Source organism: Loxodonta africana, chromosome 7 (assembly GCF_030014295.1).
Source record: "Loxodonta africana isolate mLoxAfr1 chromosome 7, mLoxAfr1.hap2, whole genome shotgun sequence".
Lineage (NCBI taxonomy): Eukaryota > Metazoa > Chordata > Mammalia > Proboscidea > Elephantidae > Loxodonta > Loxodonta africana.
Window position 1 is genome coordinate 3,032,282 of NC_087348.1, and position 27,891 is coordinate 3,060,172.

The 27,891-nt window shown below is 60.6% G+C and overlaps 1 protein-coding gene across 1 annotated transcript; it reads left to right on the forward strand.

Moving 5' to 3' along the window:
- The first annotated feature begins 642 nt into the window (after window positions 1–642).
- SLC22A18 (solute carrier family 22 member 18) lies at window positions 643–27,710 on the forward strand. The gene is made up of 10 exons (XM_064287589.1): window positions 643–817; window positions 4,586–4,683; window positions 5,640–5,800; window positions 6,142–6,274; window positions 14,643–14,761; window positions 15,364–15,471; window positions 18,215–18,315; window positions 24,623–24,724; window positions 25,002–25,122; window positions 27,504–27,710. The coding sequence occupies exons 1-10, from the start codon at window positions 674–676 to the stop codon at window positions 27,689–27,691; spliced, it is 1,275 nt and encodes a 424-aa protein (XP_064143659.1). The 5' UTR covers window positions 643–673; the 3' UTR covers window positions 27,692–27,710.
- Window positions 27,711–27,891: the final 181 nt, after the last annotated feature.

Sequence of the window (27,891 nt, forward strand, 5' to 3'; positions counted from 1 at the left end):
ACCCCCCTCCTGACTCCTCCCAGGTTCTCCCCAGCCCCCCATAACTTCCTCAGATTGGGGCTGGAGGACCTGGAGGTGGGTTGGCCTTCCCTGAGAGCTGCTCTGGCTCCGTCCGGGTTGGGGGTGCTCTGTGGACTAAAGGAGGCCCAAGCACAGGGCAGCCTATCCCAGCTGCTGTCAGCCCCCACTCTGGGCCTCTTCCCTCTAAAAATGGGGTGCTGACACCCTCCCGAGTAAGGCACACTTGGAGCTGGGGTCCCCACCTTCTGTCTCAGGAGACTGTAAGCCTGGGGACCGAAGTCTTCAAATGTAGGGGAGTGGAGTGCCCCACCCAGAGCTGAGGGCTGCACCCTGGCCTCTCCCCAAGCCTCTGCCTGCCGTCTGCTGTGCCTGCTGCTCAACCAAGGGTGGGTTTGCTAAAAGCCACCACTGACACGTGGGAGAACAAGACGGGCCGGGAAGGTCATTCCACACGGAGGTTGGTCAGTGAGGCAAGGGTCCCACCATGTCCTCTCCTGCAGGCTGCTCCTTGGGGTGAGGTGAGGCCAGTGCCACCGCCTCCTGCTGGCCCGGTGACTCAGCACCTGCCGCCCAACCAACAGGACTTTTGCCCCTTGCCTGTGCCTAGGCTCAGCGGCCTCCACTCAGCTCCCTCCGGGTCTCCCTGCCCAGAATGCGGGGAGCCAGAGGCCCCAGGGGCCAGGGCCAGCCTCCCAGCAAGATGGGCGCTCTGGACCGGCCGGGGGTCCTCCTGCTCACCTATGTGCTGGCTGCGTTGGAACTCACCTGCCTCTTCATGCAGTTCTCCACCGTGCCAGTGAGTACCCCCAAGGCACCCTGTCCCTCCTGCCTCCCTTCTGTGCATGGGTGGAGGCTGCATGCTGCCCACCGGCCCCCCCCCCCCGTGCTCGGGGTGCACCATCAGCCCTGGGAAGGTCAATAGAGTGGGGCTCCAGGACACAAGGCAGCAGCCCTCACATCATGCCCTGTCTCTGTTTACGTTCCTGGGCTCCACCCCCGCCTCCCACCTTGGGACCTGCGCCCTATCGATCCTCTGCCCAGCCCGTACTTTCCCGATAGCTGGGCCCGTCACCCTGCAGTCAGGTCTCTGCTCAGGGACCTGCCAAGGGGCCTTCCCTGACCCCTGCCTGGTACAGTGGAGTCACCTCCCTCCAGCCCCTCATCCAGCTGGACTGCCACCTGACACCCCAGAGTTTGGGGTTCCTGGGTTCCCCAGCATGTGAGCTCCATCCACGAGGGCAAGGACTTGGTTGTCATCTTTTCTGTGGCCCCCCAGTGTGGGGCACAGCCTGGCCACTATGCCACTTCATCACCTCCCCATGCGTGTTGGTTGGGGTCTCTCTCTCCGGGCCGTCAGCACCCAGGGGTTCTGCTCTCCTTTTCTGGGTGGGGCCATGGCCTCAGCCACTTTTCAAAGCTCCCAGGAGACTCATGAGCAGCCAGGATGTGGTGGCTGGAGGGTGTTAGTTCCACGCTGGCCTCAAGGGCGCGCGGCAGTGCCAGTGCCCAGTCACGGTGAGGATATGGCTTAGGGCCCTAAGTGAAGTCATTCCCCTGCTTTGTCACCCCAGGAGTCCGAGGCTCGGAGACGCTTGGGGACAGGTCACACATACACAGTGAGAATTTCAGGCAAAGCACCAACGTGGGGCAGCCCAGCTACCCAGCCAGGGCCTTCCGCATGTGTCCCACTGGGAAGTTCAGCCTGGGCTCAAACACCTTCCTTCTGCCAGGCCCTTACCTGGGACCGGGGACCTAGGGTGGCAGGGACTTCAGCCTTTGTCATGGCAGAGGCCCCTGGTCAAACAGTGAGCCCCAAAGACCCCATCCCACACCTCCTGAAACGTTTTCTCAGGCCTGACTGCTTCCCTGGCTGGGTGTTGTGACCTTGGACAGTGCCCAGTAATGAGTGACTCTTTAAAGCCCCTGGAATGGCCTAGCACAGAGCAAGGCCTGAAGAAGAGTTTGAGGTGTTATCCTCGCCATTGTCGCCGGCTCTTATGGGGGGAGCCCCCAATTGTCCCACAAATCTGTGTTGAGCCCTTGCTGTGAGCACACCACACGTGGTTCTCAGTGCAAACTGGAGCTCCTGCTCAGTGTGCGTGGTGGGGCGGGGGCAGGCCCTGAGCAGCAAGCATGCTACAGGTAGTCCCTGACTGACAGTGGGGCTCCATTCCCAGGACGCCACATGAGCTGCTTCTGACCTAAGTCCAATACCTCTTTTTTTGTTTAGTTTTCATTATTATTGCCTTTTATTATCAGTATCTTTATAAAACCGATGTTTTAACATCTGCGAGTGGACGTCTGAGAATGATAACATCAGCAAATTACACACCGCAGCGTCGTACATAGCGTTGCTGTCATTGTTAGGTGCCCTCGAGTCGGTTCCAACTCATAGCGACCCCGTGTACAACAGAACATAGTACGTATTACTAAGGATACACCCCAAAACCAAACTCATTGCCATTGAGTTGATTCAAACTCATAGCAACCCAGAGGATAGAGGAGAGCTGTCCCATAGGGTTTCCAAGGAGTGGCTGATGGATTTGGACTGCTGAGTACCCAAAGCTCTTAACCACTGTGCCTTGTGCCACCAGGGCTCCAACTAAGGATAAGATGTACAAAAAAAAAACCCCGACAGTCTTAAGTGTGATTTGTTGTAACTAGAATACACGGTAAGTCGGGGTCTACCTATACACGACTAAGTTGGGCAACTTATCAGACCACAGCATGTGCTGTGGACAAAGAAATGGCAGGCCAGGTGAGAGGGCTGCAAGGCCAAGGCTTGAAGAAAAGGAGGAGAGACAGCTGGTGCAAAGGCCCGGGACAGCAACAACAGGCCAGGGCAGCTGGAGTGAGGGTGAGCAGGGTGGGAAACAGGAGTTGAGGCCAGAGAGGAGGCAGGGGCCCCATCGTGGGTGAGGCTTCGCTTGTACTCTGAGACCAGTGGAGCCCCGGGGGGACACGCTCTGACTTATAAGTCACACTGGCACTCATGACTTCTCCTGCCACACTGTAAATAAACTGTGTGTGGGGGAGGGCAGAAGGAGAGACCAGATGCCTGGAGGAATTCAGGTGACAGGTGGTGGCCGTGGAGGAGGTGGGAGGTGATTGGGATCTGAATCCATTGTGGGAGTTGCTGAGGGATTGGATGTGAGGCGAAGGAGAAAACGGGGGGCCTGGGATGGCACTGAGGTCTTGGGCCTGAGAACTTGGAAGGATGGAGGTGTGGGCACTGGAGATGGGGCAGCTGCAGGAGGGGCCGGTCTGGGGAGGCTGGGAGCCCGTTTCGGACACATTGTTCTGGAGATGCCGTTAGACACCTGAGTGGCGGGGCAATGGAGTGGACATCAGTTGAGCAGAGAGGACAAGTGACAGAGGTGTCCCTCTGGAACCTAACAGCACAGAGAAAGGGTACATGCATGATCCTGGGGGGCCCACCCAGGAGTGTGGGTAGGTGGGGCAGAGGAGGGGCCAGGTGATCCAGGAGAGTCCAGAACAGGGGTCACAGAGGAGGGAGGGGGCCGCCCCAGATGCAGCAGGCAGGTCCTAGGTGACCTCCCCAGGGGAGAGGGTAAGGCCTGCTGGGGGGAGGGGAAGGGGAGACAAGACCTGGAGGCAGCCGGGCAAGGTGGCTTTTCTAAGGTCTTTGGCTGCAAAGGGGAGCCGAGCTAGGGGCAGCAGCTGGTGGTCTGAAAGGCAGGAGAAATAACAGCACCTGGGGGGATGGAGACGGGGTGGAGGGGTGACCTCTGGGGGCCCTGAGCCTGAGGAGGCAGGAGGCTGGGGGGAGATGTGGGTGGGCAGGCCCCAGGGGCCCAGGTGCCTCCAGGTGGGCAGGTGTGATGGTGGGAAGATGGGGCTGTCACAGCAGGAGGGATGGCAGGGTGGGGGAGAGGCAGGGAGGAGGAAGAGATGGGCCTGCAGGGAGAGGAGGAAGCCGAGCAGTCGGCGGGGGGGGGGGGCAAGTGACTCGCATGCACTGGGGGGCAGGGGGGAGGTGACATGACCGTCCAGCACGGTCAGGGAGTGGAACCTTCAGGAACTGCAGCCAGAGGAGGATGCCCCCAGAGTGGGGTGCATCAAAGGAACAGGGGAGTCAACCCTCACTGGGGAGGGGTGCACTGGAAAGAAGGGGAGTGGGTCCTGGGTGTGAGGTGGGGGAGGCGGGATCACTGGAGGAGGGTGGGTGGGAACTTGGAGGCCTGGGTGTGGGAAGGAACAGCTTGGGGGTGGGGTTCTGACATCACAGAGTAGGAGCAGGATAAGGTCTGGGGTTCGCAGGACACCGGTCAGGGGCATCCTGGTCGGTGGGCGGGAGGGGCCTGGAAGGGCTGGAGCTGCAAGGCAGAGCCACACAGAGCAGGCTCGTCTCCTGCTAGGAAATGGTTGCCTCCCAGCGTCATCAGGGCACTTGGGACAACTGATGGACTGTGCTACCGCCTTCCCCACCCGGCTTTTCATGGGTGAAGCCTCTGTTCAAAGTCCCCCCCCCGCCGCCCACCCACCTGGGACCCTGGATGCTCAGTCCTGGGGTCCCGCCCATGGCCCCCCTCCTGTGTTTCAGTACCTGGCCCGAAGGCTGGGCCTGGACTCCATCGCCTTTGGCTACCTGCAGACCATCTTCGGAGTGCTCCAGCTGCTGGGCGGGCCCGTGTTCGGCAGGTACCGTGGGGGAAGGGTGCATGAGCCCCCACCCCAAGGTGACCCCACCCACTCATCAGGCTGAGTCATGCCAGACTCCCCACCTCACACTGGGCTCCACGTGGGCAAGACGGTGGCTCCTGAGTCACAGACGGGTAAACTGAGGCATAGGGCAGCTTTGGCCCCTTACAGCCGAGAGTCGAGCCCCTGTCCCAAGTGCTCTCTGGCCCCCTGGCTTTCACGGATTCTGGTTTATGGCCAGACAGGGTTTAATGGTGAATCTCATGGCTGTAAACACCCAGAATCCTGAGCTGGGCAGCAGACCATCAACTTTTATTGAAAAGGCGACTCCAGGGACCGCCCAGGACTGCAGGCAGGGGCTCCAGGGACTGTGGCCCCCAAATCCTACTGATCTCAGAGATATGGTGGCCACATCATCCCTGGCTGCTGTCACGGCGGGCAGAACAACATGCAGAAGTGAAATCTTCAGAGTAACATTTAGGCAGACAAGGCAGAATGAGAGGGACATCTGGTGGGGCGGTCCCATGCATACTAGAAAGAACACAGACCAGGAGGTGAATGGGTTTAGGGGCTTGAGCCTGGGACACACTTCCTGTAAAGTGCATAGGCCCTGGTCCATGCAGTTCAACAGTTTATTTTCACATTGAGCTGGAACGTACTCCAGGGCTAGACACCCCAGCGCACTGCCCCTGCACAGCCCCATTAGGACAACTGAGACCAGAGAAGAGGAAGGTGTGCCCGGGAAGCACCGCAGCCCCACAGCCGCCCAGGCTCCCACCACCCCAATCTCCCCATCCGTCCCGGCTGGGTGTGAAGGGCGCACCGATGGCCTGGCTCCCCGGTAACCCCAGGGTGAAGGGCCTGGGCAGGCATGTACCTGTGGGGACCCCAGGTCTGTGAGGGGTCGGTGAGTGGTGGGGCCCACCTGGCTGACCCCGTGTCCCCGCCCCCCCCAGGTTCGCAGACCAGCGCGGAGCGCGGGCCGCGTTCACGCTGTCCTTCCTGGCGGCCTCGGCGCTCTTCGGGCTCCTGGCGGCCGCCTGCAGCCCGGCCCTGCCCGGCGTCGCCTTGCTCTTCGCCTCGCGCCTGCCCAGCGCGCTCATGCACACGCTGCCAGGTAAGGCGAGGCGGGGCGGCCCAGAAAGTCGGGGTGCCCAGTGGGGGAGGGGCGTGGTCTGGGTCTTGGAGAGGACAGCATGGGGGCAGGGGAGGAGATGTGGGGCCTGGGGCGCTGGGCCCGAGCCAGAAGTCTGGGGTGAGGAAGTTGGGGGGAAGGGGCGCAGTGGGGGTGTGACCTGGCGGGGGAGGGTAAAGGGTGCTGCAGGGCCCGGCCTGGCCCACGGGGCGGACTGTCGGGTGCCGGGGGCAGGGCCTGGCCGGGGCGGAGGGTGGGGCGCGGCGCTGGCGGACGGGCGTCCGCGTGGGGGTCCGCGCGTTGAGCCCCCCGCTCGCTCGCAGCCGCTCAGATGGTGATCACCGACCTGACCCCGCCCGAGGAGCGGCCCGAGGCCCTAGGCCGGCTCGGCCTCTGCTTCGGCGTCGGCGTCATCCTCGGCTCCCTGCTCGGCGGGACCCTGAGCACCGCGTGCGGGTGAGTGGCCGGGCGGGCGGGCGGGCAGCGCCTCCGTGGGCCTGGGTTTCCTCCTCTGCACAGGTGGGCCCCGCCCGGAAGGAGACTGGGCGGGGCTGGAGGGGCGGGGCTCGCGATGTGGGCGGGGCTGGAGGGCGGGGCGCGCGGCGGACGCACTGTATGGGCTAGGCGACAGGGCGGGGCCTGGACTTGGGCGGGGCCTCGGCCGGGGCGGGGCCTGGACGTGGGCGGGGCCTAGGCCGGGCGGGGCCTAGACGTGGGCGGGGCCTAGGCCGGGGCGGGGCGGGGCGGGGCGGCGTCGTGGCCGGCAGAGGGCGCCACCACCACTGCCCCGCGCTGGAACCCCGCGGATCTGCGCGCCCGGGTGCTGGGCCGAGGCGCGGGTCACCCGCAGGCCGCTCAGCCCTGGGCTGTCCGAGGCTGAAGGACCCGCCCGGGCCCCGCGGCAGACGGAAATTGGGCTGGTCCTAAAGGAAATCAGACGGCAGGTCCCCGGGGGCCCGAGAGGCCAGGACGGGGCCGGCGCTGGGCCGCAGCGTGGGCGTGGGGGCGTGGGCGCCTGCGGGGGTCGCTGCAGCAGCCCGACCCCAAGCTTCTGGAGGGGCGAGGGCGGCTGGGCCCGGAGCCCAGTGTCCGGAGGGCGACCCTGGCAGTCGGGGCAGGCAGGGGGACAGAGGAGGTGCCCTGGCCCTTGCGTGGTCCCGGCCCTCTGCCTGTTCAGCGTCAGTTTCTTCAACACAAGGGAACAGGCTCTGAAGGAGGTGCTCCCCGGGCAGGGGGCGGTGGCAGGAGCCCCTGGAGCTGGGGGTCAGAGGGGGAGCTGGGAGAGAGAGTGGGGAGGAACGATGGGTCTGCCACCCCCTGGCTGGGTACTAAGGGCATTTCGCCTCTCCTTGCCTCAGTTTCCCCACTCTGAAATAGGAATCTGACAGTAGATTCCATGCATGTGGGGGTTTAATTGAGCTCATGGTATGAAAGGAGGGCCTTGCCCACCCCCAGCTTTGCACTCCCTGAGGCAGGGCCTTCCTGTCCTGTGGGATTCGGCTCCTGCTTCGGCACCTCCGGAGCCCCCTGAGCCCTGGCAGTTTCTGCATGTGGTCCGAAGGGGAGACCCCACACCCTGCCCCCTTCCACCATACCAGCTGCTCTGGCCTTGCCTCCTGGGAGGAGAGCTGAACCCTGGCCCAATGTACCTGGCCCTGGAGAGGCCCCACCTGGCCAGGGAGGAGGCTTTGCTTCCGCTGCTGGGAGACCAGCCCCCCCATGCGCCCTACCCCCATCCCTGCCTTGTCCAGGAATGACTCAGTGGCACCCACACCATCGGCCTCTTTCACAAGAGTGGACCTTGCCCCTCACATTCATTGAGCCCAAAGCCTTTGATCAGGAGTGGGGTGCTGGGGCAGCGCCCCGCCTGGCTCTGGGCAGAGGCCCTGCCTGCTTCCTGCCCAGAGGCTCAGTGCCCGCTGGCGACCTGCCCACTGGCCACCAGTCTGTGTGAGCGATCCCTGGGGCTCCATCCTGGGAAGCGGCCTCCCTTCCTGATGCCTGACCCCTACATACACCGAGAAACCACTCCATGTCGGGGAGACACCTCTGTGGACACCAGGCTCTCCAATCTTAGTTGACCCTAAGCCAGGCCCTGGGTCTCTGAGGGCCTCAGTTTTCCCAGGCCAGCCTGCAGCCTGGGCTCCCCAAATGCCCAAAGTCCAGCCCCAAATGGTGGCAGCTGGTTGATAGCTGAGCCCAGAGATCCGAGTGGGCAGGAAGGTATGGTGCCCATATATGGCACCTCCCTCTGGGATGGTCTCTAGTGGTGTGCCGCAGGGCTCTGCTCACGGCCCTGGGCCTCCTCCCAGCTCCTTATCGTCTGCTGATGGGGTGAGCAGGGAGCTGGAGAGGGGTGGGCCTGGACCCCTGTGATCATGTGTTTACCCACCAGTGACCATTGAACAGCTGCTCGGTGTTGCAGCAAGTCCAGATTCTGGGGATCCGGCAGCCAGCAAGACCGCCCGAGTCCTTCCTTGAAATGAAAACCCATCACTATATGGTCGGATTTCAAAAAAAAAAGAGCAGCAACAGGGGGCTGGGTGGACAGCCGTTGGCCAAGGCCCTTCTGAGCAGGGGACATTTGAGAAGAGACAGGGGGAAGGGAGGGTGGGCTTGAGACTATCTGGGGGAGGCAAAGAAACAGCCTGTGTTGAGGCCCCAGGCAGAGTGTGCTTGGTGAGTGCAGAGCCATGGGGCTAGAGCATTGGGGCAGGGGGGCCCCCGGCTTGGGCATGCGATGGGTGCCCGGAGTGGGTGGGAGCAGAGGCCAGATTCTGGATGGGTTTTGCCGCAGGGTGGGACATGGGTGTGAGCTCAAGACGGCAGTGCCAAGGCCATGCCCAAAGTGGACCTGGGGACTCAGGGTGGCCTTATACACAGATCGGAGTTGGCATAAGTCTGGGTGCCTGGTAGACGCTGCAGGGACACATGGAGAAGGCAGTCGAATGCGGGATTCCGCATTTGGGGGAGAGGTCTGGGCTGAGTCCACTGTCGTCTGTGTGGGGAAGTTTTTTGTTCTTTTTTTAAGACTTTATTTCTTAGGGCAGCTTTAGGTTTACAGAAAAATTGTGCAGAAAGTTCAGAGAGGGCCCCTATTCCCTCTTTTTCGCACACACAACTTCCGCATTAGTAACAGCCTGCATCCTCTGCCACATTGTTAGCATCATTAACCAAGTCCTTGGTGGCAGAAATAGTTAAGTGCTTGACTATAGCTGAAATGTGTATGTGTGTACGTGTGTGTATACGTGTACACACACATACATATATGCGCACGTCATTGTATGTAATGTACATATGTTAAATGTGTTTGCATGTGTACATATGTGTATTGTGTATATAACATACATATAGGAGTACTTGGGGGGCGCAGATGGTTAAGTGCTCGACTACTAGCTGAAAGGTTGGCTGTTCGAACCCACCCAGAGGCACTTTTGAAGTCAGGCCTGGCATTCAGCTTCCGAAAGGTCAAAGCCTTGAAAGCCCTATGGAGCGCAGTTCTGCTCTGACAGACGGGGTCGCCATGAGTTGGAATCGGCTGGACAGCAGCTAACAGCAATTATTAACTCAAGTCCGTGGTTCATGTGAGGGTCACTCTGTGTTGTGCAGTCTCGTGGGTTTTGAGCAATGCCCAGTGTCACGTGTCGGTGATTACAGCGTCCTGCAGAGTAGTTTCACTGTCCTGAAAATGCCCTGGCCACCCCTGTTCATCCCTCCCCCAGCACCCCAGCACCCCTGGTGACCGCTGATCTGTGCACTGTCTCTGTAGCTCTGGCCGTGGAGGTTTTTAAGCCCTAGGAACAGTTGAGCTCCCTGCTGGCTTCCAGCCCAGGGACCTTCGTGGATGTGGACACTAACCCAAGCACTGGGGGCAGTGGCCACCTTGAAGCTGGGCAGACAGGCAGGTGGGGTAGCCAGCTGACGCAAGCGGCTGAGGCAGACTTAGCATGTCTGCGCTTGTCTCAGCTGACGTCGGGCCTGTCCTTCCTGGGACTGCCCCCGCCAGGCCAGGCCAGGCCCTAGACCAGGGCAGGGCTGATGCTCCACCCCAGATGGACTCCCCCTGTGGCTCAGAGAGGCCACTTCCCTCCCAGCCCAGCCACTGGTCTCTGCCCGTTTCCTAATCTCACCAAGGCCTCAATATTCTCCCCTGTGAAATGGGCCCATCAGTCCTCACTTATTCCCAGAGATGCTTCCAGGGTGAGTATGAGAGTCGGCCCTGAGCTGGCACCCACAGGGCTCAGTGAACAGGTGCACATACACCCCATGTGGACTTCCCCTCGCCAACCCCACCCACATTTCCCCTGTCCGCAACTGCCTTTCACTGCATCCCAGCTGCAGACCCAGAAGACACAGCTCACTCCCCTCTCCCTCTCAGAGGCTCCCCCCTCCTCCAGGTCCTTCCTCTTCTAGAACATTCCATCAGCTTCCCTACCTCCTTTCATCCCGAGACCTAAGGTGCTTTGTAAGGGCCATGAGCCCCTCTTCTCACACCCTGGGTGGCCACCCCCAACATTTCCTTTAATGAATGGGGAAACTGAGGCCCAGGAGAAGGTGAAGCCCCCTGCAGAGTTGCCTCCCTGCCCACCCAAACCCCGGCTGCCCCAGCCCCAAAAGGCCCCCACCATGCCCCACCCTTGCCCCCCCCGCCCCGCAGCAGGTGCCAGGAGGAAGTGGGTGTGCAGCAATGGCCTGTGGGGGCGGGCACTGGTAGAACTGGTTTGGGCCCGGAAGGCTGGCGGGTGAGCTACTGGACTGAGCCTGAGTCAGGCAGGCTCGGCTGAGGGTGGGATGGTCTCTGTAGCTCACCACCTGGGAGGGGCTGTGGAGGGGGAGGGGTGCAGCCATGCAGGCCTCCATCGCGCACCCCCCCGCCACGTGGGTCCCTGTGGAGGTGTCCGGCCTCCCAAGCCAGGCAGGCCCAAGTCCAGTGGCTTTGCCCCTTTCATCGTCGTGGGCCTCGTATGAAAGGGTGTCTGCAACCCCTGCCCCACTACTGTGCGTTGGGGGCTCAGTGGGGTGCATTCCAGGGTCCCCCACAGTTATGTGCCAGCCTCCAATCTAGGCACTTCATGGGCACTGAGCCGAGGTCCCTGCACTGTGGAGTTTACCATCTCTAGGCAGACAATCCACACAGCATTCACAGCTGGGCCTGCAGCCCCAGATTCCAACTCCCATCCTCCCACTGAGGGCTCTGTCCCCCCAGAACTGTCGGGATCCAGACAGAAACCCCCAGGATAGCCACTGTGTGGGCCTGGCGAGAATCTGAGCACTGGGCTGTGGGAGCGTTCGGCCCAGATGTCAGATACCTCTGGATGTGATGGACGAGGTGGGTTCCAGGGTTACCAGGGGCCCTGGGCTCCACCCGGCCTGTGAGGTGCCAAGCTCCTGCCCCATCCGGCAGGTCCATGGTGACTCAGCACATACCTCCTACCACAGTATCTGGGACCAGAAGCCCCGGAATACAGCCTCGGGAGCCCAAGGTTCAGGCGTTATCTGGGCCTTTGGGACTGGGTGAGGTCGTGGGGAACACTTTCCCTGCTGACAGAGGCTTCCGGTGACACGGCTGCTTCCCTTACAAGTTAATGAGCAGGCAGTAGGGCCGGCCGGGACGGGAGTGACTCACCGGTCATCGGTCGGCCTGCCTGGCTGGTGTTCATCCATCACCTACCAAGGGCTCTCAAAAAGAGAACCTCAGTTGTCCCAGGGCTAAGAAGCGAATGACAGGGCGAGAGTGGCCGAGAGTGGCAGGGCTGGGCTGGGGGTGGGGGTGGGGAGGGTGCTGGGGAGACAGAGTTCCGGGAAGATGTAGGCTGGACACAGCTTCAGAGCATTCTTCTGGGGCCCTGGAAGGCAAAGGGAGGTCTGAGCCAGGAGTGGTCCCGGATTTCCATTTTACCCGTCGTGCTGGGCAGGGTGAATTCTCCTAAGCCCCTGGCTGGGCGGCCATGACTCTCCAGGGCCCCTACCTCTGCCATCCCACCAGCAAGGTGCTGTGGCCCCCTGCTGTCCCCCAGGCTAGGCCGAGAAGGGTATGCAGCCGGGGAGGTTCCTGAGCCGCCCGGGGGCTAGCCCAGAGGAGGCAGCCCCTGGCAGCAGGATGAGCCTCTGCCTGGCGTCCTACAGGCCTGGGGTCACACGAGTCCCACCCTGTCTGCTGGGTGACCTGGGCCATGTACCGTCACCTCTTGGCACCTCGGAGCAGGTGGGGAGGGCATGAGGAATTGCCACCTCAGAGGCGGCGGGGGCCCAGGCACAGAGTCTGGGGGTGGGGGTGGCCAGGCTTCCCGCCCTCCAGATAACATGGGCACCCAGCCCTTGAGATAAGAATGAGGCGCACCTGCCTCGGCCAGGGCTGCTGCCTGACAGGCTCCCACCCGCTGGCTTGCTGCTTCCAAAGGCCTTCCTCGCAGTGGCCAGATGGGGGTGGGTCAGGGTTCCCACAGGCCCCCAAGTGACACAGACTCAAGGTGGGGACAGGCGAAATGAGGTCACCCAGCAAGTTAGCCACAGAGCAAGGGGCAGAAGGGTCCAGCCCCAAGGGCCCATCCAAGGTCCTTTTCTCTGCATCCATGCGTCCATCTGCCCAGGCTCCTGTCCAGCCAAAAACATAAAGGTGGGGGAGGTGTGGGAAGGAGAGAGAGAACCTGAATGGGCCCCCACCCTCATCATGGTCGCTCGGCTTGGTTTTCATTGTGGTGAGTGCATAGGCCACAGGACATGGGCCATTCCTGCAGTCTTCACTCGCACAGCTCAGCCGCGTTGATGAGGCCACCACGTTGTTCGGCCACCTCCAGTGACCGTGCCTGGTTTCCACCACCACTAACAGTGTCCCGAAAGAGCTCTCAATCCCAACTTGTGGTGACCCCACGTGACAGACTAGAACTGCCCCCATGGGGTTTCCTAGGCTGTAATCTCTGTGGGAGCAGATTGCCGGATCTCTCTCCCACAGAGCCGCTGGTGGGTTCGAACCGCAGACCTCTTGGTTAGCAGCCGTTCACTTAACCACTGCCCCACCAGGGCTCCTTCCCCTGAAGAACTGCTCGCTCAGTGGTTAAAAACATTGGAGCCCACGAGAGCCAGGTATGGGGCCCAGACCCCTATCCAATGTCCTTCGATCACAGCAGGACCCCAGGGAGGAGGCGCCCCCATGGAGGGGGTGATTTTGTTAAGGGTGCTAAGGGTAGCAAGACTTGGGAGGCTTTCTGAGGGGCAGAGGGACCCCGGCTGGGCCTGGAGGGACAGAGACATGCCTACCCGGTGGGCACAAAGCCGGAAAGGGCCTCCCGGCTGAGAAAGTCCTGCGGGCCAATGCCGGGGTCTGCCACTGCAGAGCTAGAAACATGCCTACTGTGGTCTCTTCAGCCCCGGTCTCTCCTGTGGCATCTTGTTTAGGGGGAGAAGACAACCCAGGTTCCACAGGACAGCCTGCCCTGCTCGGCCCCCAGGGCACTGTGGCCCTTACCCCCTGGGCCCTCCAGCGTCCCCACACCGAGGCTCTCCTGGCCCAGAGGACAGCTAGCTTCCGGCTGGCCAGTCACCCTTTGGTGACAGACGACATCCTCAGAGAAGAGGCCTGGCTGCCTGCCGCCTGCTCCTCTTGTCACCAGCCTCCCAAAATAGCCCTCTAAGTGGCCGCCTCTGCTCCACGCACTTCCAGGGCATCTGGCAGAGAAAGTGGGCTTTGTTCGTGCCTAGCTGGCCCGGGCAGTGACGTGCGGGCCTGTGAGGCTGGACTTCAGAAGAAAGGGCCCTTTCTGCAGGCAGCCACCCAGGGCGGGGGCAGCCCTCACGTCACAACCAGCCCTGCGGCCAGAGGTGGGGTGAGGGGCCTAAGCCTAACCTGATCCCTCTCTGGGGCCTGGCGAAAGCCCCGATCAGGTCCCGGCCGCCCTCTGACCCCACTGCCTGCCGATTAATGGGAAGGCCCATTTTGGGGAGCCCCAGCTGCCAGAAAACTCAAATACCCAAGGTCTTGGACAGGGGGCAGTTGGCATGTGGCAGCAGGTCACAGTTGCCCCAGAGGGACCAACAGGGGGGAGAGTCCATGGGCACACTCCAGCTCCACCCTGGACAGACCATGTGGTCTCAGGTAGGTCACAGCAGGGGAGGCCAGGCTGTCCTCATCCTGGTCCCGCTGGGCACAGAGGCCTTGCCTGCCCTGCCTGGGACTTCCTGCCAGAGCTGTGATGGCAGGGTGTGCCTGTGTGTGTACACGTGTGCATGTATGTGTATGTGTGCTGGAGGACAGGGCCTTCTCCCAGGGAGCCTCAGTTTCTTCATCCATATAACGGGTGGGACCTTGTAGCCCTGCCCCTCACAGCCTGGGACTGAGGCTCCAGGTCCTGCGCAGTGCCGCCGGGCTCTCTGATGCTTCTTCCCCAGGACTGGAACAAAGGCCTAGCCCTTCCCTACCCCAGGAAGGATATTTTAGGCCTTCCCTGCACCTCGGCTGTCTGGGGGCGACCCTCCCCCGACCCCGGGAAAACCCACCGCCCACCCAGGGTTCTGTCCCAGCCCTTCTGGAGCTGGCTCTCCTGGCTCCCCTACCCACCACTCCCGGAGGCCCCAGGTCGAGTCCTTACGAACTCAGGGCTGTGGCCACAGGGCCAAGGTCAGGGGAGCTGAGAGCGTCAGGGGTCCTTCACCCGTCTGTGAGTACATGTGCCCCAAGGGAACAGTCCTGCCCTCACCCTTACCGTGGGGACATCTAGGTTGGAGTGAACTGTTCTCAGGCTGAGGCCTGAGAGTGACTGAGGGCAGGGAGGGGGTCAGAGGTGGTGCCTGCGCCCTCTAGCCCTGCTGACTGTGCTGCTGCCCCCAGGATTCATTGCCCCGCTCTCGTGGCGATTGCTGCCAACCTCCTGGGTGCCGTCCTCAGCTTCACCTGCATCCCGACCAGCACCAAAGGGGCCAGTGTGGATGCTCAGGCCACCCCGCCAGGTAAGCCCACCTGGAGGGTCTACCTGTGTGCAGCACGAACGAGTCCCTCCCTCCCTTCAGTGCCTGATACCTCGGGCAAGGTTTCCGCCCAGGTCCCTGCTTCAGCATCTTCAGGACAGGGGTGTGTGCTCCAGGCTAGGGGCACATGGACATGGGGGGTTTAGGGGGTACCCTCATACCCACTTTCATACCTTGAGCCCTGCCAGGGTGCTGGCGGCTCCCAGCTGCTGACCCTATCGGAGCCAAGCTGAGGGAATGGGTCACAAACAGGGGCTTATGGTCCTTGTCTCCAGGGATGCAGGGAATGGTCAGGCAGACTCGGGTCTGAGGAAGGGAGCCTGGGGAGAACTGGGCAGGAAGGCAGGGGATGCGAGGTGCTGTTTGGGGGGCCCTGGGAAGCTCCAGGGGGCACTGAGCATCCTGGGGCTGCCGTACAAAGTGAGGAACTCGAAACAACAGAGTTGTCTTCTCACAGCTCTGGGGGCCAGAAGTCCAGAATCAGTACCCGCGAGCTCCCTCTGAAGGCTCTAGGGAGAGAGAGAGAAGCTGGTGGAGGGTGGGCACTGGGGCACGGGTGGTCTCACACACTCCTCGTGCCCCAGGTGGACCCAAGGCCAGCGTGTTTGACCTGAAGGCCATCACCCGTCTGCTGCTGCTGCCCGGTGTCCTGCCTGTCTTCCTCATCAAGGTGGTCTCCGGCTTCCCCTCAGGTGAGTCCCACCTGCCGCCCAGGTGCAGAGCCTGTGTGGCTGAGAATTCTGGGCTGTGGGGACAGAGGTGGGGTCAGGGCAGGGGGCAGGGCCCTTGCCTCCTCCCGGCTTCTCGTATCCATGTCTGCCCTCTCGTCACGTCTCACCTCCACTGCATCCCAGCCCTCCATCACACTGGGCAGTGCAGACCCAGTGGCACAAGAGAGGAGGAGGTTGTCCTCCCCCCTCCCTACCAGCGCCTCCAAATCATGCCCAGAAAGGTCACTGGGGGTCTGCGTGTCCTGGGGCCACAGTGACAAAGCTCCACCAACTGGGGGGCCTGTAAGGGCAGAAATTTGTTCTCTCTAGCTCTGGAGGCTTGGAGCTCAAGATCAGGGTGTGGGCAGGGCCGCACTCCCTCCCGAAGCTCTCGGGGCAGATCCTTCCTTGTCTGTTCTGCTCCTGGTGGTCCCAGGCATTGTTTGGCTTGTGGCCTCATCTCTCCAGTCTCTGCCTCTGTTGTCACGTGGCTGTCTTCCCTCTGTCTTTCTGTGTCTGTGCTCCTCTTTTGTAAGACGGAATTAGGGCCCACACTGCTCCAGTGACCTCATGTGAACTTAACTAATTACGTCTGCAAAGACCCTGTTTCCAAACAAGGTCGTGCTCACAGGTGCTGTGGTTAGAACTGCAGCATAATCTTTTGGGGGACACAGTTCTGTCCGTAATGATGAGCAACAAGGACAGAGCCTCGTTCCAAGCCCGTTCCCTCCTGTTTCCCCCACAGTTCTAACCTGTTCTGCCCTCTGCATTCCAAGTTCTCCCAAGGCAGCCTGAGACTTAGAGAAGACAGCCGTAGTCTGGAAGTAAATGCAGGCATTCTGAAGGCACGCCGGTCCTGGTCATCAGCACAAGGACAGACAGCCTCCAGCCCCTCAGTCCGCGCTGCTGGCAACCCTGACCACAGCCCAACCCAGCAGGTGCCGAATCGTGACCCCTTCCACTCAGAAACTCTGGCTAGGACCCTCTAAATGGCACTCCAGGGAACAAGACAGAGAACAAACTAGCAAGCCCACCGTTCAAATGTTCTCAAATGTTTCGTTGTTGGTTGTTGTTGTTAGGTGCTGTCGAGTCGGTTGCGACCCATGGCTATCCCACGCACCACAGAACAAAACACTGCCTGGTCCTGCGCCATCCTCAGCATCCTTGTTATGCTTCAGCCCATTGTTGCAGCCACTGTGTCAGTCCAACTTGTTGAGGGTCTTCCTCTCTTTCACTGGCCCTCTACTTTACCAAGCAGGATGTCCTTCTCCAGGGGCTGGTCCCTCCGAGAACATGTCCAAAGTATGTGAGATGAAGTCTTGCCATCCTCGCTTCTAAGAAGCATTCTGGCTGTACTTCCTCCAGGACAGATTTGTTTGTTCTTCTGGCAGTCCATGGTGTATCAATGGAGTTCGCCAGCACCACAATTCAAAGGCGTCAGTTCTTCTTCAGTCTTCCCTATTCGTTGTCCAGTGTTCGCATGCATATGAGGCGGTTGAAAACACCATGGCTTGGGTCAGGTGCACCTTAGTCCTCAAGGTGACATCTTTGATTTTCAGCACTCCGAAGGGGTCTTTTGTAGCAGATTTGCCCAGTGTCGATGTTGGTGCTGAGGGGTTCTCTCCCCGAAGCAGAGAGCTCTGCCGCCTGGGCACTACTGCACTGAGTGCTCTGTGGGGCCGAGAGGTGGGGAGGGGGCTCCCCAATCCTGACCCCCAGCTCTCGCCAGCTCCATCTGAGGGCCACCGTCCCCCATGCAGGCCTTGTAGCCAGGTCTTTGAGCTGCAGTGACCAGGGTCCAAGTCACCAACTAAGTATAAAGGGGCTTGGAGACAAATTCTGTCTGATTTTGTTGACGGAACATCTAGAAGAGACAATTGTATGGAGACCAAGGTTATTAGTGGTCACTGAGGTGGGAGGGAGGGGAGGGGGGAGTCACCGTTAGGGGACACTGAGCTTCCGGTCAGGGGACTCTGAGCCTCTGGTAAGGGGACACTGAGCTTCCAGTCAGGGGACACTGAGCTTCCGGTCAGGGGACACTGAGCTTCTGGTAAGGGGACACCGAGCTTCCGGTCAGGGGACACCGAGCTTCCGGTCAGGGGACACCGAGCTTCCGGTCAGGGGACACCGAGCTTCTGGTCAGGGTGATGGGAAACTTGGAAAGGGGCAGTGGTAACTTTGAATAACAAGATGAGCTTAACTCATGTCACTGAACTGCGCACGTGAAGAACGCTGGAATGGCAGATGAATTCTTGCATGTGTATTTACCACAATAATTAAAAAAAAAAAAAAGATACACAGAGAAAGCAGGGGGCCTTTGGGGTTCCCTCTGACACAGAGGACCACAGGCAGGTCTCGGGATTCAGCTGGGTCCACACCATCAGCCCTGGGTCCCCACCTCCTGACCGTCTCATCTGGAATGGCTTTGGGTCTTGGCCACCCTGTCTGTGCGGTGGCTTCAGGCACCTTCTGGCTTATAGTCAACAGCTCAGCACCCCCAAGGGGAGGCACCTCCTGTGCTGGGGGTCAGGCAGAATCTCAGGGAAGGCTCTCGCGGCTCCAGGGGCCATCACGTGGCCTCCTTGAATAGTCTCTGGGGCCAGGGCCCATGGTCCCCTAATTGACCAGGCTGGGGGTCCCACCCCAGGTGAGACGGGGCAGGGAGCCCTGTAGCCAGGGGTGTGGGCGGCACCGTGTCCTGACCAGCCTCCGTCCCCCGACCCAGGTATCTTCATGGTCATGTTCTCCATCATCTCCATGGACTTCTTCCAGCTGGAGGCTGTCCAGGCCGGCTACCTCATGTCCTACTTCGGGGTCCTGCAGATGGTGAGTTGGGGCTGGTGCGGTGGCCGCGCCATGTGACCTGCTTCCCTGGCGTGGGGCTGTCCTCCACTTGGCCCTCTCGGAACGGTCTGCACACTAGGCTCTCTGCACTGCGCGTCCCCGCTCCCTGCTGCCTCCTTGGCAGTGCTGTCTCTGCCAACCGCCCCGCTTGCCCCCTCTCCCGACCCCAGCATGCTCATCCTGCCCTTGGCCTCGGCTTCCCTGTGTGGGCCTGTGCCCAGCCACTGCATGGCTCTGGGCCTTCAGTCCACTGTGGCCTCTGGACGGTTCAGCTTTTTCATCTCCGAGGGGCCTTTGTGAGCTCCCAGGGCACCCCAACACACACCTCACACTGGGGGCTTCAGACATCTTACACTGGGGGCTCTCAGCTCTGGAGGCCAGAGCTGGAAATCCAGGGGTCGGCAGGGCAGCCCTCCAAAGGCTCTAGGGAAGGATTCTTTTGGCCTGTCCCTCTTTCCAGCTTCCTGTAGCTGTCAGCCTTCCTTGGCTTATGGCTGCCCCACTCCAGTCTCTGCCTCTGTGGTCACCTGGCCTTCTCCCTGTGTATCCCTGTCTTTCGTCTCCCTCTCTCCCTGATAAGGAGACCTACCGACCCGCCATTGGGTTAGGACCCACCTTCTCCAGTAAGGCTTCCTCTTAGCTTGATCACATCTGCAAAGACCCTGTCTCCAAACAAGGTCACGTTCACAGGTATCGGGGGTTAGGACTTGAATGTATCTTTTTGGAGGACACAATTCAACCACAACAGCCCCCCAGCCTAGGCGTGTGCAAACCTGACTCATAACCCTTCCCCAGCATCCGCCTCCCCAGCCAGGGCAGAGCCACTGTCCCGCTGTGGGGCTGAGGGTCCAGCAGGCCTCCCTTGCCCCTCCCCAACCATCTCCACTCTGGGGGGTTTTATGTCCCAACTCCGTCGAGTGCCCCCATTGCCTTCTTTCTCCTCCACACCATCACCCTAGCCCAGGTGGTGCCATCCCTACCTGCCAATGCCAGCATGGCTTCTTGCCACCCCTGCAGCCCCTCTGCCTGCCAGCCCTCTCCCCTGCCTTTTCCTCTCGGGAGCCTGTTGACTCCTTGGAAAATCCCACTGCTCTTGGTGAAGCCACTGTGGCCTTCCTTTCTGAGCACCCTCCACCTGCCAGGTGCTCCCAGCCCAGCTCCTCTGTCTACTTGAGAATCACTGTCGACCTCCTCTTTCTGCACTGCTGTGCCCAGTTCTTCCTCACTTCTTCCCATTCCTCTTCTCTCAGACCCCTGGGCGAGCCTCTTCCATTATTACCCCACCTCTAGCTCCTGAGGCTGCCCCTCTGCACCTGCCGTGGGCAGGTTGGGGCTTACTGGCCCCCTATGAGGCTGTTGGCAGGGGCCCCATGCTGGCTGGGGGCTTTTGGGCTTGGGTCCCAGCACCCGGTCCAAGGCCCGCAGTGGTGGATGCAGAGTGGACAGGTGGAGGGGCCTCATGACTGGGGGCCTCATGCCTGCACCCCCAGGCCTGTCCATGGTGGCCGAACCAAGGGACAAAACCTCCAAGAGGGGGTTTCAGACCTAGGCTGCTTTCAAAGCTTATCAGCTGCCCCAGGGACATCAGAGCTGGCATGGGTGGGCTTATGGCTCGGGGTGGGTTCATGTGGTCACCCCCATTGCTGGGGGAGCTGAGGTGGTCCAAACGGTGAGTGGCAGGGAAGGATTCAAACCCAGGTTGCCTGGCTGCAGAGACCAGCTTTCTCTTGGGATTCCTGCAGCCAGGCACTCTGCTTTTGGGCCACGGATGGAGGTATGGTCAGGTGTTGGAGACACCAGTGACAGCTGGTGGGGTGGGGGGAAAATAGCCTCAAGCAGGCAGACACAGCCCAGTGCAATGGACTTTCTGATGGGGAAGCACAGAGGGAGCCCCTAACCCAGGCATAGGCATAAATAAGCAAGGCAGGCTGCCTGGAGGAGGTGGTCCAACTCCACCCACTCCACCCTCTGCTTGGGAGTCCTGTCTGAAAGGAGTCGGGTGAGCCCTCAGCCTGTGGGCAGCATGCTAGAGGGCCGTGGTCAACCCAGTGCATGTGTAGTGTGGACTGGCACAGCAACCAGCCTCATTCAGACTCATTCAGACAGAGCAGGCCCCAGGTGGGGAGTGTTACCGCAGAGAACAGCCTGGAGCGTGGGTCTGGCTTCTGTGCCCAGCAGCCAGCGTCTGCATCCTACCCCTGTGTGGCCCGGATCAAGTGTCTCAACCTCTCGGAACTTTGGTCTCTTCCTCTGCCAATGAAGCTCAGGAGAGTGCCTGCCTCCTGGGGTCGTTGGCAGATCTGATGAGTTTAATGGAAAACTAGGAAACCCTGGTGGTGTAGTGGTCAAGTGCTACGGCTGCTAACCAAGAGGTTGGCAGTTCGAATCTGCCAGGCGCTCCTTGGAAACTCTATCGGGCAGTTCTACTCTGTCCTATGGGGCCGCAATGAGTTGGAATCAACTCAGCTGAAGTGGGAATGGAAAACTGCTTCATTTCTCCATCTTGATGATGCTATCGGACACCAGAGCATGGTGGCAGCTGGCCAGAAAACCCTCTCTGGGAAGGCAAGGTGGGGCGGGGTATCCTGTCCACCAGCCCCCAAACCCTCTAGGCCCAGCACCCCCCGATTGCTGCTCTTGGGTATTCGGACCAAACCCTGGGCGGCAGAGACAGGTGGTGCCGTGCTGCTGCCCAGGACAACAGCCGGAGCGCGGGAGGCACTATTCTGGGACCACCGGGCAACGGGCAGCCCCGCGACCTCTCCGGAAGTGCAGCATGCCAGGGAGGCGGGGAGCATTCCAGCACCTCGAGCCACCTGCTCGGGGCCTCTGACCCATGCTGCTAAAATAGCGGCTTCTGGGAGGAGGGGCGGCCCGTGGCGAGAGAGGGCCTGGGCCTATGGGCCTGCAGGGGACTCCCTGGTGGGGAAGAGGAGGTGGATAGAAAACAACAATAATAATAATAAAAAAAAACAGAGTTGGCAGCCCCGGGAGATTTGTTTTAAAAAGTGGCCCCCACTTGCCTGGGGCCAGGGCAGCCTGGCCCAGCTTCTTCTGTGGAAAGAACCCTCCTAGTCCCCCGAAGTCTGCAGACCCCTCGGGCCTGCTAGGGCCATGGGCTGCAGCCTCAGGGTGTGACCAGCACTGCGGTGGGCGACCTGGGTGGGAGGTTGCAGAGGGAGCCAGGAAGGAGCCAAGGTGAGGCCTGGGGACCTGACATAGGCAGAGGGGTGGAGGAGGAGGGGGAGGAGGAAGAGGGCCCGCCGGAGAGGGGGACCCAGAAGGCTCCCAGGCATTTACTCGGAGTGGGACGGCGGCCGCAGAGGGTTCTGGCTGCTGGGTGAAGAACAGAGCAGACTGAGGGTGGGCAGAAGGCGGAGACTCTTGGGGCTGCGAGGTGGCCATTTGAGCAAGGGTCGGGGAGGCTTGGGTCAGGGGACAGTATGGGGCATCGGAGAAGGAGGCTGACAGGGAGAGGAGAGATAAAGGGGTGGGCCAGCCAGCGACCACCAAAGATCCTAGGCCAGGGGCCATTCAGAGATCTTAAATGACACTGGGCAGGGGACGCATGTCAGAAAACAAGCTTTTGAGTAAAACTCAAATGTAGAGCTGCGTCTACGATGAAAAGTGAAGCATTAGGCGCGTGGCTAACCCTAGCTTCATTTAGTAACCCGTAAGGCACATAAAAGGAGCCTTGGTGGCACAGTGGCTAAAGCGATCAACTGCCAGCTGCAAGGTTGGCAGTTCGAAACCACCAGTGGCCCCTCAGAAGAAAAACGTGGCCGTCTGCTTCCATAGAGATTTATAGCCTTGGAGATCCAATGGGGTTGCCATGAGTCGGAATTGACTCGACGGCAGTGGGGTTTTGGTTGGTAAGGCACAGAAGAAGATCCCTGGGCGGCACAGTTTACACTCAGCTACTAGCCAAAATGTTCGAGGTGCAATCCCACCTAGCAGCAGTGTGGAAGAAGGGCCTGGTGATCTGCTTTCTTAAAGATTACAGCCAAGAAAACCCTGGGGAGCAGCTATCCTCTCTAACACATGCCGTAGTCAAGCATCAATGGCAGCGGGTTTGTTTGTTTTTGGTTAAGGCATACAAATTGAAGTGTTTTTGAGTTAGTGGGGAAAATTGAGACGGCATGCCAATACTGTAGGATTTTGGTCTTGGTGTTTGAATGAAATGTTTGATTTAAATCTTTCCACGTTTTATGCTTTCCTTGTAGGTGTATTACGCTGAGTAAAATTTGTCAAATAGATCTCCCTTTTAAAAACTAAGATAAGTAGGCTTTTTCAGAAGAGCGCTCATGTCTGCTTCCACTTGGAGACAGCTGGTTTGCCGGCAGGAAGTGGAAAGAGTGGTTGGTCCTGTTCTGCAGGGCTGGGCTGCCCCCAGGACGGCCCAACCCCAGCCCTGGGCAGTTCCCATCCTCCCCAGGCTGCTGCACTTCCTGCTGGTGGAGGAGGTGAGATGATCAGATAGGGGCCTGGGAGCCGCTGAGGGCTGGGCCTGCCCTGAGTCACCCCGCCCTCTGGCTTCCCAAGCCAGCCGTGGTGCCTCTGGCTCCCCCTCACTGGGAGGAGCTCTGGGCAGGAAGGGGTGCACCTAACAGCTGGGCCAGCAGAATTCCCTTAACCTGGGGCCCCCTCTTTCTTGGGGTGACAGACCGAGAGTTAGGAGCAATCACTGACAGCAGACAGCCTTGAAAACCTAGCCACTCCCTGCCTCTGGGACCCTTCCCAGAGGACCTGGGCTGGGAGCAGCAGGTGGTAGTGTGGGCTCCACCCAGCTTCCTCCACTCACCAGCTCTGTGACGTCAGCCCTCTGAGCCTCAGTCTACCCAGCTGGAAAATGAGGTGGTGGCTTTGAGGGCTGTGGCAAAGACAAAGGCTCCTGGCGCAGTTCTTGCACGTGGACAGTATCTGTAGATGGCAGATGGCCAAGGGTTGGGTACCAGCGCACCTGGGCTCCGGCCCCAGTCCAACTACCTGCTTTCTCTGAGCCTCAGTCTTCCCATCTGTAAAATGGGGCAATTCCTGCCTCCGGCTGAGGTAGAGGGGTTGGCAGGGTGGGGCTTGTGGGGACCGGGTAACATTGGTGGGGGCTGGGTAACAGTGGAGGGGGCTCAGCAGAGCCACTAAGGTCCTTGGGTCTCACTGTGAGGGTTTTCAAATGGCGGTTGTTAGGTGCCATCAAGTCAGTTCCAACTCATAGCAACCCCCATGTACAACAGAACGAAACCCAGCCCGGTCCTGCGCCGTCCTCACGATCGTTGTTACGCTTGAGCTCATTGTTGCAGCCACTGTGTCAGTCCACCTCACTGAGGGTCTTCCTCTTTTCCATTGACCCTGTACTCTGCCAAGCATGACGTCCTTCTCCAGGGACTGATCCCTCCTGACAACATGTCCAAAGTATGTAAGACGCAGCCTCACCATCCTTGCTTCTAAGGAGCATCCTGGTTGTACTTTTTCCAAGACAGATTTGTTCCTTCTTTTGGCAGTCCATGGGATATTCAATATTCTTCCCAAACACCACAATTCAAAGGCGTCAGTTCTTCTTTGGTCTCCCTTATTTATCATCCAGCTTTCGCATGTATCTGAGGAGACTGAAAACACCATGGCTTCAGTCAGGCGCTCCTTAGCTTTCAAGGTGACATCTTTGCTTTTTAACGCATGGGTGTTTCAAATGGTGGAAGCTGCTTTCTGCACAGTAGGTCATAGCCTACTCCCGCCCCCTTCACTGGCAGTCAGCCAGCCCTTGTGTGATGACAATACATCGGTTGTTGTTGTTAGGTGCCGTCGAGTCGATTCCAACTCATAGTGACCCACTGTGACAGAACAGAACTGCCCCGTAAGGTTTCCAGGCTGTAACCTTTACGGGAGAAAATTTCCAGATTTTTTCTCCCTCAGAGCCACTGGTGGGTTCAAACCCTAAACCTTTTGGTTAGCACCTGAGTGTTTAACTATTGGGCCACCAGAGCTCCTTAAAACATGTCTGGCACACCTGAAATTAAAGTGACACAAAGGTTTTCAAATGTTAAAATCAGTAACTGATGGGTGACTGCTGTGTGTACGTGTACAAGGCACCTGAGTGGCCCCCACTTCCCCAGGGACCACAGAGCTATCATGGGGTCCATTGGGACATCTCTGCCCTGGACCTGGTTGGCAGCTTAGGGTGGGTATGGAACACCAAGGGCTGCTGAGAGCTCCCTGGTCTAGAGGTTCCTTCCTGCCTCCAGCCCATGGGAGGGCCAGCGAGGTCCCAGCACTGCTTCTCTCCTGCCTCGTCCAGGTCATCCAAGGCCTGGTCATCGGGCGGCTGAGCAATCGCTTCTCTGAGGGCACCCTGCTCCGTGCCAGCGTGCTGGCCTTCACAGTCACGGGACTGGCCATGGTGAGAGTGATCCCATTCCTCGACCGCCCCCCATGAAGAACAGGTTCCAGGGCATGGCTGCTCGGTCCCCCCGGTGTCCAATTGGGACTAAGTCCCTGGCCTGCCTCAGGCCGCATCACACTGGACCTCCCTTGCCCCTCCCCCCTGATCCAGGCCACCTCCATGAGGGCAGCCATCAGGGTGGACAGGAACAGGGTGGGACCCCAGGGATGGGTCCTCCACTGGGTCCCATGCCGCCCTGCTCAGCCTGGATGGCCACTGCCCTGTCCTGTACCAGGCGTTGATGTCCAGCGTCTTCCACTTCTGCCTCGTGGTGCCTGGCCTGGTCTTCAGCCTGTGCACACTCAACGTGGTCACCGACAGTGTGCTGACCAAGGCCGTCTCTGCCTCGGACACGGGTGAGCGTGGTTCCTAAGTCTGGCGGGTGGGCACTGGCGCCCTGTGGCCCAGCCTGAAGCAGCCAGCCTCCAGGGGTGTCCGGGGGAGGGATCGGCTCTGTGGAGACCCCGGCTCTCTGCTCTGGGAGGCTTGCCCAGCTGTTGCAAGTGGAGCAGCTGCCTTAACTACAGGCTGGGTCTGCCCAGACCTGATGGGTGTGGAGACTTCTGAGGGTCGAGTGGGCATGGCAGGGGTGGGGTGAGAAGCCAGCTTAAGTGAAAATTCTGCCCATCCTCCGGCCTGGCAGGTGGGGGTCCAGCCCTGCCCTGCCTACCTGTCCAGGGCCAGGTCAGAGAGATGGAGAAGGGCCTCGTGGAGGTGTCGTTTGACTTGGTTTTGAACCCCATGCAATCCACCAGAAAGGAGGGAAAGATGGCGTTCCAGGCAGGGTCCCAGCTGAGCAGAGGTGTGGGCCCCTGCAGGGAACAGTAAGGAAGACAGCCCAGTGGGCAGAAACGGGAGGGGGGCCCGACAGGAGGTGGGATCCGCTGGGGGGGGTCTCCCTTTGCCTCCCCCAGCACCCTGTCAGCACACAGTAGGTGTCCAGGTGCTTGCTGAATGAATGCACACAGCTAGTTAAGTCCTGTGGTTCCTTAGGCTTCTCGCCTCCAGGAAGCCCCCAGTTCACCCCACAGGAGAGAGCCCCCCAGAGGCCCCTAGCCCTCACTCTGGCACCTGCTTTCCCTCTTGGGGCATCTTTCAACACAGACTGAGCATCAACCACAGTGCAGGCACTTACTAGTTCAGGGGCTCCTGTGGGCTGGCTCAGGTCTGAGGGCCCCGGAAAAACTCAGGGGAACTGCTGACCCTCAGTCCATCCACCCGTGTGTCTGGAAGGCGGGAGCAGGGCAGCCAGCCGGTGGACCTCTCCTCACAGCTGCCTCGGGCGTTCCCTGGTCAGGCAGCTCTCTAGTGGTTCGGACCAGTCTGGGCTGGGAGGGCTTCCTGGAGGAGGTGGGGCTGGCACTTTGGTGAGGCCAGGAGGAGGGAGCAGAAAATTTGGTCTGGAGATGCAGACAGAGCCTGGCAGGGAGGAGGGACCTGGATGCCAAGAGGGGAGCAGCCATTTCTCAGGGCAGTGGTGGCCCAGGTCAGGCCAACGGGGCCCATGCCATACCCGAGGCACCCCACCCTCCTTGGCTTGGAAGGAGCCTGACGGGTTCCCAGGGCCAGTCTGGTAACCCAAGACCACAGAGGGGGCAGTAATTGCGGGCGTGTGGGCAGTAGGAGGGGCTGCTGCCACATTTCCCAGCTGCCTGATCCTGAGCAGTGGGGGTCCAGCCCTATCCTGCCTACCCGTCCAGGGACAGGTCGTGGCCCACTGGGCTTTCTCACTCCCAGGTCCCAGGGAGGGCCTGGCTCTGAAGGCCTGGGAGCCAAGGACCCTCTGAACAGTGGAGCAGGAGCTTGGCAGTCTTTGGGGGTCTAGGGAGAGGAAGAGGTGTCCCCCTCCTCACTTGACCCCCTCCCTCATGTCCTGGGGAGGTCCAATGCTTAGTGAATGTGTGCCCCTCCCCCTGCCCCATGTTATCCCAGTGTGGACCATGGCCACACACCCCACGGCCACACACCCCACGGCCACACGGGGACCACTGGTGGCCTAATTGATGCTCAGATGCAGGAAGCAGGGGAACCTGTGACATGGGGTGTTCTCACTGGGCTGCAGCAGGGGGTCCCTGAAGCCACTGCCAGGGATGAGAGTCCCATCGTGGTCACAGAGGGCAGTGAGGTGGCTGCTGGAGGGGGTGCTGTGGTGGTGACTCAGGGATGTCTGTGGACCCCTTCCCCACAGCCCCACCCTCCCCACCCAGTTCCCCCTCCGCCCCCCCGACTGCCAACTGGTGGCTGCTCCTGTGGCCAAGTCCTGGTGGGCTGGCCAGGGGAAGGGTCCCCACCTGATGCCCAGATGCCACTTCCCTGGGCAGGTCTGGGACAGAGGGGTCTGCTGCCCGTGACCTGTGGCCCAGACTCCTCCTGTGCCTCGGTGCCAGGACTTTCTGGGGCAAGGAGGAGGTGCCTGGCCTGGGAGCTGACCCCAAGAGAGGAGGGGGAAGGGGAGAGGGAGGGGGGAGGGAGAGAAAGGGTGGAGGGAGAGGAGGAGAAGGGGAAGGGGGGGAAGCGATGGAGGGGGGAGGGGGAGGGGGAGGAGCGGCGTTCCAGGGAGCAGAGAGCTGGCTTTTCTTGGGGTGTTTGAGTGTTTCATGCAGGCTCCACTATGTGGGGACTGGGCTGTGGGGGGCAGGGGAGGGTTGAGGGGTGTGGGCGGACCCAGTGGGTGACCCCCAGTCCTGCTCAGCCCTGCTGATGGGCCCTGGCTGACCCCTCCCTCGCCCCCCTCCAGGCACCATGCTGGGCCTCTGCGCTTCCGTGCAGCCGCTGACCCGCACCCTGGGGCCCACCCTGGGTGGCTTCCTGTATCACGGCTTTGGTGTGGCCATCTTTGGACATGTTCAGGTGGCCATCAACCTCCTGGTCCTCCTGGCACTCTGGAGGAAGCCTGTGCCCCAGGAGAGGGACAAGCTCCGGTGACCGCGGGCCCCAGGCACACACTGACAATAAACTCCCTCTGGACCTCTGCTGGCCTGGTTTCTGCAGACTCCCACCGTGGGGCCTGCCTGCACAGGGTCGGGCCAGACAGGTAGCCTGGAGGGCTTCCTGGAGGAAGGGGCCTGTGGCTGGATTACACTGCTCCAGGGAATCGAGGATGACCAAGGGGTGGGGCCCCAAGT

What these genes read in the sequence shown, in the direction of transcription:
- SLC22A18 (XM_064287589.1), top strand. Translation starts at nt 674, where the DNA reads ATGCGGGGAGCCAGAGGCCCCAGGGGCCAGGGCCAGCCTCCCAGCAAG. An exon ending in TGCTCAGGCCACCCCGCCAG is followed by an intron (nt 14,762 to 15,363) that starts GTAAGCCCACCT and finishes CTCGTGCCCCAG; the next exon opens with GTGGACCCAAGGCCAGCGTG. An exon ending in GGTCTCCGGCTTCCCCTCAG is followed by an intron (nt 15,472 to 18,214) that starts GTGAGTCCCACC and finishes CCCCCGACCCAG; the next exon opens with GTATCTTCATGGTCATGTTC.